Source organism: Schistocerca gregaria, chromosome 3 (genome assembly GCF_023897955.1).
Source record: "Schistocerca gregaria isolate iqSchGreg1 chromosome 3, iqSchGreg1.2, whole genome shotgun sequence".
NCBI lineage: Eukaryota > Metazoa > Arthropoda > Insecta > Orthoptera > Acrididae > Schistocerca > Schistocerca gregaria.
Window position 1 is genome coordinate 495,135,725 of NC_064922.1, and position 12,714 is coordinate 495,148,438.

The 12,714-nt window shown below is 42.3% G+C and overlaps 1 protein-coding gene across 1 annotated transcript in view; it reads right to left on the reverse strand.

Moving 5' to 3' along the window:
• The window catches only part of LOC126355442 (protein glass-like), a 149,528-nt gene that overhangs the window by 46,417 nt on the left and 90,397 nt on the right, over window positions 1-12,714 (reverse strand). Inside the window, exon 4 of the mRNA XM_050005750.1 lies at window positions 1,802-2,035. Coding sequence (XP_049861707.1) covers window positions 1,802-2,035 — 234 coding nt within the window. The remainder of the gene's footprint in view (window positions 1-1,801; window positions 2,036-12,714) is intronic.

Sequence of the window (12,714 nt, forward strand, 5' to 3'; positions counted from 1 at the left end):
AAACCAAGTGGAAACGTCCACAGCTCGTGGTCGTGCGGTAGCGTTCTCGCTTCCCACGCCCGGGTTCCCGGGTTCGATTCCCGGCGCGGTCAGGGATTTTCTCTGCCTCGTGATGACTGGGTGTTGTCTGATGTCTGTAGGTTAGTTAGGTTTAAGTAGTTCTAAGTTCTAGGGGACTGATGGCCATAGATGTTAAGTCCCATAGTGCTCAGAGCCATTTGAACCATTTGAACCAAGTGGAAACGTCCAAGCATGTGCCGGTGTGCCATCTACATCTACATGATTACTCTGCAATTCACATTTAAGTGCTTGGCAGAGGGTTCATCGAACCACAATCATACTATCTCTACCATTCCACTCCCGGACACCGCGCGGGAGAAATGAACACCTAAACCTTTCTGTTCGAGATCTGATTTCTCTTATTTTATTTTGATGATCATTCTTACCTATGTAGGTTGGGCTCAAAAAAATATTTTCGCATTCGGAAGAGAAAGTTGGTGACTGAATTTTCGCAAATACCAAAGGGTGCAGTATCTGCAAGTCGTTGAGTTCGAACGAGGCAGAATGACTGGTCCCCGGAAAAGGGGTTTTTCGTACCGTGACAGTGGGGTTCTAACGCGGCACGCTGGTGCAACCGTGACGCATGTGTGGAATCAGTGGTTAGGAAGAGGTGATAGACAGCGATGGGCAGGTACTGGACAACGTAACGTGATCACCGCGATGGATGGCCTCCGCTTCGACCGCGCAATAGTAAACAACAAAACAGCTACGTCCAGAATATTAGCCTAACGTTGGCACACTGAAACACGTGTCGACATGTCTGCGTTGTTGGTTCAACGCCGTATGTTGAGGCTGGTGTGAAGACAAACAAGCCACTGCGTCGGCTTCCAAAGTACAAAAACTAGTAACCCTTCAGGCGATCCTGGGCACGTCAATGCCATCGCTGGCGTGCTGAGTGTCAAACTGTATTGCTTTTGAACGAATACTCTTCAACTTATCTTACATTGGTAACTACATACTTACTAGACACTGCCGTGGAGAGCGCAATCGGGCAGGCTGCTTTTGAGTGGCATAGCGATCACAAGCCAAGTTGATAGTTTCGGATTCCTTTGGCTTTAATACGCGAACTCTCCTCCTCTGTATTGAGGACAATCTGAACAGCAACTGCTGCATTGGGGACGTTTTATAGCCCGAGACACTACTCCTCCACGCAACATATTCCAGCAGGACAATGTCTGGACGCATATCTCAAGGAATGTGCAAACCTTCTTAGAAAAACGACTGGTACAGTTACTTCTCTGGCCTGCACGTTCGCCTGACATGTCGCCCATCAAACATGTGTACAGTATGATTGATCGGTAATTTCTTCGTTTTAGTCCTCCTACAAACACTGGCGTTGATACGTGGATGCACCTACAAACTGCGTGCCAGTGTGCTCCTCAGCAGCACATCCAGACATTCTTTCATTCCGTGCCACGATCTCTAGCGGCTCTGACTGCATTACGTGCCGACTTCATTCCATACCGAATTGTCATTCTCAAAGTGCACGTATAGTTTTCTAATTCTTATCGTTTGTGCATTCTCATGTACCTAATCTGTGAAATAAATTCTATTTCAGTCATGTGTCTCCTTCGTGTTACAGTTTTCACCAACACTGATGTAAACAGTAAACACAACTGAACTAAATGAAAACAGTCCGTGAGCTCCTAAATAAATGTAGTTTAAACTGTATACCCCCTTCATTAGGCGTCATGGAAACAACACAGCTAGGTAGTGTTTGGAGATGAGGCTGTGGTCTCACCTGTGAACAGCCCATGTTGTCGGGCGGCGGGTAGCCGTGCATGGTCATGTTCATGGAGACGTTGACGCTCATGCTGGGGAACATGTTGTGCTGCTGCGGCGCTGGCGTGGCCTGGCAGAAGCCGTTCTGCTCGCAGAACTGAGAGCCGCCGTAGCCGCCGCCGGGCGACAGCATCTGGCGGCAGGAAAAGCTTGCATCGGACGGTGAAAACAGGCAGCACCTGTCAAACGCTTCCTGAGGACAGAGCACACGGCGCGCGCCTCTAGTTACTGTCTCGCTGCAACAACAGGACGAACTCACATCTAGGACACTGATTCACACATTGAAATTTTAAAAATAGGTGACGCTCGTAATGAGGTCGAGGTCATCTTATTACGAACAGCTTAGAAACAAACTTTTCACTGCTCACAGAAAATACTTAACCGCAAAGGCAGCTATAGTGACTCAAACATAACTGCTGAGTTATCCTTCTCGTGCGTGATGATAATTCAAATGAGATGTACATTCAGTACCTGTTTATGGTACAAACAGGCTTTCAATAAATACAGGGAATGTTGTACCTAGTAGATAGAGTATATCAGAACACACGATGTTTTTTAGTCGATATATCAGTCTAGTGACTAATTTTAGAACCACAAGAAGGAAAGCGCACATGGGATCACCATAAGCGGCTTCCACCATTTTGTTAAACATTAGCCTGTTTGTTGTGCAGAATGTGTAAATATTTCGCGTTCTACATATTTAAGTACTGTACAATATATTAAGTCGACTAGTATGTGAATAAGTGCCAAAAAATTGATTTTTAAATTTAAAAAATCTCTAGTTTTCTGAACAAGAAATAGTTTATTTCGAAAAGACTACTAAAGAAAGCCCCAAAATTAAACGAATTTAAAAGTTTTTGCTCACATAACGACAGCCCCAAGTCACACTGACTGCTTTGTTACAAACAGAATTTTGTTATTTGTTTGTTTTTTTACTACTTTTTAGTCTCTAATGTCTTAGTGACACATTATTCGAGAAGTAATTACACGGTAGGACTCAAAAGCCAAATGAGAACACCGAGCGAGGTGGCGCAGTGGTTAGCACACTAGACTCGCATTCGAGAGGACGACGGTTCAATTCCGCTTCCGGCCATCTTGATTTAGGTCCTTCGTGATTTCCCAAAATCGCTTCTGGCGAATACAGGCATGGTTCCTTTGACAGGGCGTGGCCGACTTCCTTCCCTAATCCGATGAGACCGATGACCTCGCTGTTTGGTCTCTTCCCTGAAATCAACTCAACCCAAATGAGAACTTGGACAGCTGTATATGGGAACGTACTAAAAAAAACAGTTCTGGTAGGACTAAGTAATTTGGAAGTAGATGAGCTGGAGGCTCTGCTATATTTCAGTGATGATCAGTGTCAACGTTTAAGGTTGCGGAATTGATGGGAGTGCTTGGTGGACTAAATATGCAAAGAACTTCAATTACCATTGAACGCTGAAGACACTTAAAATCAGAGAAATTAGAATTGGAAGCCATCGGAGAAGCAAGAATAAGAAGAACACCAGAAACAAGATAAATATGGACCCGGAGTGCGTTATTGTTGTGTTGAAAAGGCAGAGAGACAATCTTTAACTTGAATTACCTGGAAGTTCACTTTTTCTATGTACTCGTACACACTTGTGAAAAACTGCTGTAGATTGAGGGCTGAAATTTTGTATACTGTTTTAAAACACTTAACTAAAAGCAGACTATTCTTATGACTTAAATTTGAAGATTAAAGACTTTTTAAAGAAAAACTATGCGCTAATTACTGATATTTGGTAATCATCATTAAAAATTTGTTTGAACCATAATGTATGTCAGCAACATTAAAAATTTGTTTGAACCATAATGTATGACAGCAACATTAAAAATCTGTTTGAACCATAATGTATGACAGCAGCATATTTTTAAAAGTCTGTTTTAAACATAATAGTGTAAACAACTTACAGGAAAAAGTCGAGCTTCTACTTTGTTTTTATTTCTAGATTTCTGCATTTGTGCTGGACATAAATAATTAACATTTTTTATTTCACTTGGAGCACAAAATACAATTCAGAAAAATGTGTGAGACCAAAATCTGTAGTTCATACATCAAATTGTTCACAAAAGGTCTCCTAAAAGACGGTAAGCATTACACAGGCTTACGAATGTTATTCTTTGGACTACACTATCCGTGAAAATGACAAATTTTTCAAGAACCAGTCCCCTTAAAGCTACTTGTAATACGTTCATAACTCTTCAGGTACAAAATTTTATGTTGACTAAACTGCTGTAAGTTATTAGAACTAATTTCTTAAGACGTGGACAGTTACGCCGTACTTTGTGTCTAGCAACTCTTGTACCTGCAGACAGAAAAGGGTCTCTCACCACGGAACCTGTGAAGCTTGCAAAATAAGTGCATTTTTAAATGTCTCAAAAATTTTATCTTTTTTTAAAAAAATGTAAATTTTATGTCAGTTTCCCACAGTTTCCATTACAAAAAATATTAAACTTCTAACTGAGTTTTCATAATACGTCTGCTTAATTTGATTTCACTTACTGATAATTGTTGTGTAGTAGACAGCAATGTAACACATAGACTACAAAACCTAGTACTGTTTATATTTTCTCGATTGCAACGCTTTCAAATTTCAATCGAATGTTCGTCCCTGGTTACATAACCATTTTGTACTTTGGAAAATGTTTTCACATTTGTGAAAAAAACATTAATTTTCCGGAGTAATCTTTGTTATTCCCGAGTACGACTGCAGAACATAAAAAGGGAATGCCATCATTAGAAAATACTTTGGTTGTAAGGCCGGCTAGAGGCGAAAGTGTGAAAAGTTACCGTACCTTCAAGCTGTGGGACACAACGTACTAAAAGTATGTCATTAACAACTCCAGAAAATTTCTATGTTATTTCACAAGACCAATTAATGGAAGAGAATATGGATATACCTCTATCTATTGGAAATTAAACAAGTGCACAATAACGTGCATTTCAACGAAAATACTTACTTAAGGTTTTTATGCTATTTGTAAATATGTATAATAATAGAAAAAGGATATTGAGAGTAAGATGTATATAACAAACGCACAAATAAAATTATACCAGTATTCCAGTTAATGACAGATATCACAACAACTGCAAAACATGAACATACCGAAATTGCAAGCTAAGCTAAGCTGCTCATAGTGCTGCCCTGAACTGTTAAAAGCTGAGTAGTATATGAGTCACACAGTGAACAAGGTTGTTGATGTTATGTTTAGAATTGTTACGGTAACATAGGGCCTTTTGCTTCCTCGTGTATTTGAGTTACGAACTATTACACTGATCAGTTTCCCGTCACCTATCATCTGAAGAGAATTTCGCGTATGGCGCCAACTGAATTGGACCTTCTGATATTCTACATCTACATCTATATTTACATACACACTCCGCAAACAACTGCGCAGTGTGCAGTGTATGGCGGGAGTACCATGTGCCATTACTAGTCATTTTCTTTCCTATTCCATTCTCAAATGGCACGACGGAAAACAATTGTCTATATGCCACCGTACGACCCCTAATTCCTCTTATCTTGCCTTCGAGTTCTTACGCGAAATGTGCGCTGGAGCCAGCGGAATCATTCTTCAGTCAGCTGCAAAAGCCTGTTCTCACAATTTTCTCATTAATTTTTCATGAATGTAGTCTTATAACTGGGCTATTCACATCAATAAAATCTTTCTGGCAGAAGACAAAAGTAGTTCCATATTCTCCTGGGTTCCGCCGGACAGACATCGGGAGTAGCAAAACAATCTGGGAACAAGAAGAAATAATTTTCTGTTGGCCACGACAAGAAAGACTCTGGGCAGGCTAAAGGCTAACTGGACACGGCACAGGACCATACAAAGCGTTGCGAAAGCTCCACCAGACAAACATTCTGTAAGCTTTTAATTAGCAGGAAACTGCATGAACCCTCTGTTGTGGTCAATTTTCTTAAATTTAATAGAAATTCTATTCGCACAGCAGAATTTACCACTGTGCACATTCTTTCATTTGCTCCCTGTGTTTTATGCTTTTTGTTATTATAATACGCACATTTAACGACGAATAAAAGTATAATTACATAATACTTTCTTGTAAAATTTTAAATCTTATATTCTATATGCAAAACTAAAAATGTCGGAGTCATGCTAAGAGTTCGTCAAAGTTGCAGATTCAAATATACAGGGATGTCAAAATAAAACTGATTCGTAAAGTATTTTCCGCATGTCGTAGCAAATAAACACAGAAATGATCATCAGAAATCAAGATAACCATTGCTTAGAATCACAATAGCGTGAACACCACATGTAGGGGATACTTATTTCTCAACAAACTCGTAAAAACCTCTCTAATTTCCACACGTTACTAGTCTACTCGTAATACAGTCATTCACTACGTTAATTCGGCATATTTGCTTCCAACATGTTTCTATCGTTGTCGGAGACAAACGACTAATGCCGACACCAAGCACGTAATTTGCCATTAATTACTGAAAAGCCCGATATCGAGCATGTCGTTCACCATTATTTCGTAAGATGTCATGACATGAACTCAATTTTTTCTTTCTGCTGGTGGAGTGTGATTAATTTTTTATTTAATTTTACGTTATTTCTAACGTCATGTGCAGTACCACACTTCAAAGGAATTCCTTCCCTTAGGAGGATTAACAAGTGGATGAGTACGTCCTACCTCAAAAGTAGCTTCCGTTAGAAATGTTTCGAGAGCCCAAATGCTTCATTCCCCGCTCGGGAATATCATCGCTTCTATTGTCGTTTTTACATACTTATTTCACTACACCTCTTGTTTGAAATAGCTTAAATAGATCAGGTATGAGCTTCCCAATTCCCTGCTGATTAAATCGTGAATCAAAATCATCAGCAACGGCGGCCGAAGATTTCTAGCATAAGAAGTCACCATAGATCTGCAAATGGCCTTGACGGAGGAGCGAACAGAGATTCAGTGCACTCTTTTTCCCTTGGCCTGGGGATCTGCCCCTAAAAGACGTAAGAATCAGCAATAACCAACGGAATGAGAATTTAGGGCGCAATGGCAACCTCTGCATCAAACGACACGTGGTCTGTAATTGAAAAAGTGTCATGATGATCTATCCATCTGCAAAAGATTCCTGACTATTCCTCCTTTCGGATCTCCGGGAATGGACTGTCAAGCTGGAGGTGACCGCGACAAAAGGAATGAATAACTAACGAAAGGATAACGTTCTACGAGTCGGGGCATGGAATGTCGGAAAGAAGTCTCAAAAGGGAAATGCTTAGGCTCAGTCTAGGTACGGTAGGGTCACTGAAGTGAAATTTAGTGGACACAAGGATTTCTAATCAGATGAGTATAGGCTAATATCAACAGCAGCGGAAAATTGTGTAACGGGAGTAGTTATGAATAAGAAGTATGGGCAAAGAGTTACTGTGAACAATTCAATGATATGTTTCTTCCATCATAACTGACAGCAAACCATCACCTGCAACAATAGTTCAGGTACACATGCCAACGTCGTAAGCAGACGGTGAAGAGACAGAAGATTTATGAGTCTATTGAACGGGTAATTAAGTGCGTAAGGGGAGATAAAAATCTAATAATCAAAATATCCACGGGTGTACTGCCGGTCTGTAGTGATGATGCGGTCTCGGTTTTGCAGAAAGGTCTCAACTTCGCTCCCACCCCCAAGTTCACTCCGGTCGCAGAAATTGTTAGTGCTGTTGAACAGGTTGCAGCTCGACTTCCGCCAGAATCAGCCGAGGAAATACGTCGTGAAACTAGTCGTGCGTTGACGAAATCCAAGCCGATGAAGTCAAATATCAGCAGTAAAGAGAGGGCGGCCATTCGTGATCTGAGGGAACGCTCTGAAATTGTTGTCTTACCTGTTGACAAAGGCAATGCTACAGTTGTTGTCTCCCATAAGGACTACACTGATAAGATGAAGAGCCTGCTAAATGACGATTCCTACCGGAAGATCAGAGTTGACCCTACAAAGAAGGTGGAGAACAAGACGAGGGTTCTTCTCAAGGACGCAGATTTACCGGAGGGTGACGCTGAGAAATTGTTACCCCAAGGTCCGGTACCGCCTAGACTATATGGACTCCCGAAGGTTCACAAAGAGGTGGTACCATTACGCCCCATTGTCAGCAACATCAGGGCACCTACATATTTGTTGGCCAAATACCTGACGGGAATATTAAGTCCTTATGTCGGTAAATGCCCTCATCACATCCGTAATACCGTGGTTTTTGTTAAACGCCTTGATAGCTTCAGGTTGGATGAGTCAGATATCATGATGAGTTTTGACGTCGTTTCCTTGTTTACAAGGGTACCCCTGCGAGAGTCGCTAGAGTTTATTGGTCAGAGGTTTGACGAGAATACCACTGAACTTTTTAGGCGTGTCTTGACTTCCACGTATTTTCTTTTTAATGGAGAATACTACGAACAAACGGAAGGAGTCGCCATGGGTAGCCCACTCTCACCGGTGGTAGCGAATTTGTACATGGAGAACTTCGAGGAGGAAGCCCTGTCGTCATCCGAATGGAAACCTACTCGCTTTTTCCGTTACGTGGAGGACACGTTCGTCATCTGGCCACATGGTACGGATAAACTCTTTGACTTCCTTGCACATCTAAACTCCATACACCCCAACATCAAATTCACTATGGAGACTGAAACGGAGGGTAAATTGCCTTTCCTTGACGCCTTGGTCAAGAGAAGGGCTGACGGCACCCTAGGTCATGGAGTGTATCGGAAGACAACGCACACTGATCTGTATTTACAAGCAGACAGCTACCACCACCCTTCACAGAGGAATGGGGTACTTAAAAGTCTAGTACAAAGGGCGCGCACTATCTCTGACGTAGAGAGTCTACCCCAGGAATTGGAACATATGAGAAATGTGTTTCAAAAAAATGGGTACTCAGAGTGGCAGATCCAACGTGCTCTCCGCCCAACCACTACAGCTCAACCTGTTGAGATGGATGAAATCACGAGGGAGGAGGTAGGCACTGCATTTATTCCATACACAGGCGCACTCTCGGGGAAAATCGCCCGCATTCTGAAGAAACACCGGGTCGGAACTGTGTTTTGTCCTCCGAATAAAACACGTGCACTGGTGGGGAGCGCCAAAGATGACCTCGGTTTGAGGAAGGCCGGCGTGTACCAGATTCCGTGTCAATGTGGCAAGTCGTATATTGGTCAGACGATGCGTACCGTCGAGGATCGATGCCGTGAACACCAGAGGCACACTCGACTGATGTATCCGAGCACGTCGGCGGTACAGACGTGGAGATACTGGGACAGCGTTGTTAGAGAGGCCATCGAAATTCGGACCAATGACGACCTCATAAACCGTGACTGTGGCTATAATCTTAGCAAGGCTTGGGAACCAGCGATTGGGTTAATCAAGAGTAAATCGAGCAAACGCATAGTTGTGACGACCACGGCGGACAGAGCCATCACACCGACGTCATCTCAGACGCCGTCGCAATCTGTTCCACCGCGCTACCGTGGCGCGGGGCGCGGACGGCGGAGGGAGCGCGCCGCGGGCGGAGGGTATTTAAATCTGCCGCGGCCGCGACCGAACCCAGTTCCCCCTGAGCAGCCATAGCGTACGGATCTCCGTGCCTGCGCGTTCACAGGAGCTCAGTCCGTCAGTTCACCTGATGAGGGCGACATGTTTGATCGCCGAAATATTGTGCCCGTTGGGCACTGTAGACCGGCAGTACACCCGTGGATATTTTGATTATCAAATACGCCGGGAGAATCTCAAGAATCACAAAAATCTAATAGCTATGGAGAACTGGAAAGAGGTTTCAAGGGAAGGACTAAAAGAAATAGCTACGGAAGAATATCGACTTGATAGCATGAACGAGAAAAGAATGAGACTAAATCAGTTCTACAACAAATACATTGTTACGTAATCACAAGAGGAAGAAATATACCTGGAGAAGGCCGGAATATACGGGAAAATTTCAGTTAGATTACATCGCGAACAGAGATTTCGGAATCAGATGTTGTGTTGTGAGGGGTACCCACGTGCAAATATAGACTCACATCACAATTTAGTAATTATGAAGAGCAGGCTTAAGTTTAAGAACTATTCAGCAACAATAAGTGCACAAAGAGTGGAATAGGGAAGTAGCATGGAATGAACGGACACGCTTCAAGTTCTCTGAGGCAGTGGATACTGCGATAATGAATAGTTCAGTAGGTAGTAAAGTCGAAGAGGAATGCATTTTTCTAAAAAGGGAAGTCACAGAAGTTGGAAAGAGAAACGTAGGTACAATAAAGGTAACTGCAAAGAAACCAAGGGTAACAGAAGATATACTTCAGTTGTCCAACGAAAGAAGGAAATACAAAAATGTTCAGCAAAATTCAGGAATACAGAACTATAAGCCGCTTACGAATGAAATAAATAGGAATTGTAGGGAAGATAAGGCTAAGCGGCTGCATGAAAAATGTGAAGAAATCGAAAATGAACGTTTGTCGGAAGGACTGACTCAGCACATAGGAAAGTCAAAACAAACGTCGGTGAAATTAAAAGCAAGGACAGTAAACCATAGAGCACAACGGGAATTACACTGACAAATGCAGAAGAGAGAGCGGGTAGGTGGAAAGAGTACACTGGAGGCCTCTGTGAGGGGAAGAACTGGACTTATGACGAGACAGAAGGAGTAACAGGAGTTCACAGTATTAAAACCACAATATTACAGAGATTTCACCGACTTAATACCAAATAAGGCAGAAGGGATACATAACACCCGATTGGAATTTCTAAAATCATTGGAAGCAGTGGCAACAAAAAGACTGTTCACGCTGGTGTGCAGACTGTATGAGACTGGAGATATACCATCAGGTTTTCAGAAAAACATCATCCACACAATTTCGAAGCTTCCAAAAGGCAAAAAGTGCGAAAATTATCGTACTATAAACCTAACAGCTCATGCATCCAAGTTTCTGACAAGAATAATATACAGAAGAATCGATATGTCATATGACAATCAGTTTGTTTTTAAGAAAGTTAAAGGCGCCAGAGAGGCATTACTGACGTTGCGGTTGATAATGGAAGCAAGACTAAAGAAAAATCAAGACATGTTAATAGGATTTGTCGACCTGGAAAAAGTTTTCGACAGTCTAAAATGGTGCAAGATGTTCGAAATTGTGAGAGAAATAGAAGTAAGCTATATGGGAAGACGGGTAATATGCAATACTTATTAGAGGCAAGGGGGACCAATAGGAGCGGAAGACAAAGAATAATGTGCTCGGATTAAAAAAGGCTTAAGACAGGGATGTAGCCTACCGCTCTTACTGCTAGAAGAAACAATGACGGAAATAAAAGAAAGGCTCAAGTGTGGAATTGAAATTCAAGGTGAACGGATATCAGTGGCCAGAATCGCTGATGACAGCGCTGTCCCCAATGAAAGTGAAGAAGAATTGAAGGTTCTTCTGAATGGAATGAACAGTCTAATAAATACAAAATATGGATTGAGAGTGAATCGAAGAAAGGCGAAAGTACTGAAAAGTAGCAGAAATGAGAACAGAGAGAAGCATCAGGATTAGTGATCACGAAGTAGATAAAGTTACCAATGCAGCAAAATAACCCACGACTGACCGAGCAAGGAGGAAATAAAAAGCAGACTAGCAATGGCGAAGAGGGCATTCCTGCCCAAGAGATGTCTAGTACTATTAAACATAGGCCTTAATTTGCGGGAAAAATTTCAGAGAACGTACGTTTCGAGCACAGCGTCGTGTGATTATGAAACATGGACTGTGAAAACACCGGAACAGAAGAGAATCAAAGAATTTGAGATGTGGCGCTAGACAAGAATGTTGAAAATTAGGTGGACTGTCAAGGTAAGGAATGAGGAGGCTCTACGCACAATCGGCGAGGGAAGCGAATACATGAAAAACACTAACATAAAGAAGGCACAGTATGATAAGACATCTGTTAAGATGGTTCAAATGACTCTGTGCACTATGGGACTTAACTTCTGAGGTCATCAGTCCCCTAGAACTTACAACTACTTAAACCTAACTAACCTAAGGACATCACACACATCCATGCCCGAGGCAGGACTCGAACCTGCGACCGTAGCGGTCGCGCGGTTCCAGACTAGCGCCTAGTACCACTCGGCCACCCCGGCCGGCCATCTGTTAAGACATCAGAGAATAATTTCCATAGCACTAGAGGGAGTTGTAGAAGATAAAAACTGTAGAGGAAGACAGAGCCTGGAATAAAATGTTCAAATGGGTGTGAAATCTTATGGGACTTAACTGCGAAGGTCATCAGTCCCTAAGGTTACACACTACTTAACCTAAATTATAGACTGGAATACATACAGCAAATAATTGCAAAGGCTGCAGGTGCTACTCTCAGATGAAGAGGCTGGCACAGGAGACCCGCATCAACCCAGTCAGGAAACTGATGATCCAAAAAGAAGGTTACATAGAAGTGTTTATCAAAGGCTGCGACAGTGGTCACGTCTGCACACTCACTTGGTGTCAGGTCTAGCTGTTGTTGATAGTTGCAGAGCCTCTCCAGGTGCGATTACGTGGAATTGTAGATTGGAAAATCAATGCATATCCTTCGTGGCAGTTATTTTTATCTCAGGCCGGTAAGGGAATAAAAATATCGACATCGACTGCATGGAAGAAACGCAAGGAGTCTCCATCATTAAGGTGCCAAGGGATAATTTTGGTTAAGCTCTTGAATCATTTCTAATTTAACAACACAATTTACTAAACGACGCAGTCTGCATTCATCAGCGAGCAATCGATTAGTTTCACCAATGCATATCACATACCGTATATGTCATTGGGAGCTTGAAAACATAGAAGGAGAGAACATATTTGAAGTTGCTCGCATTTCGTGCAGGGTGGTTGTG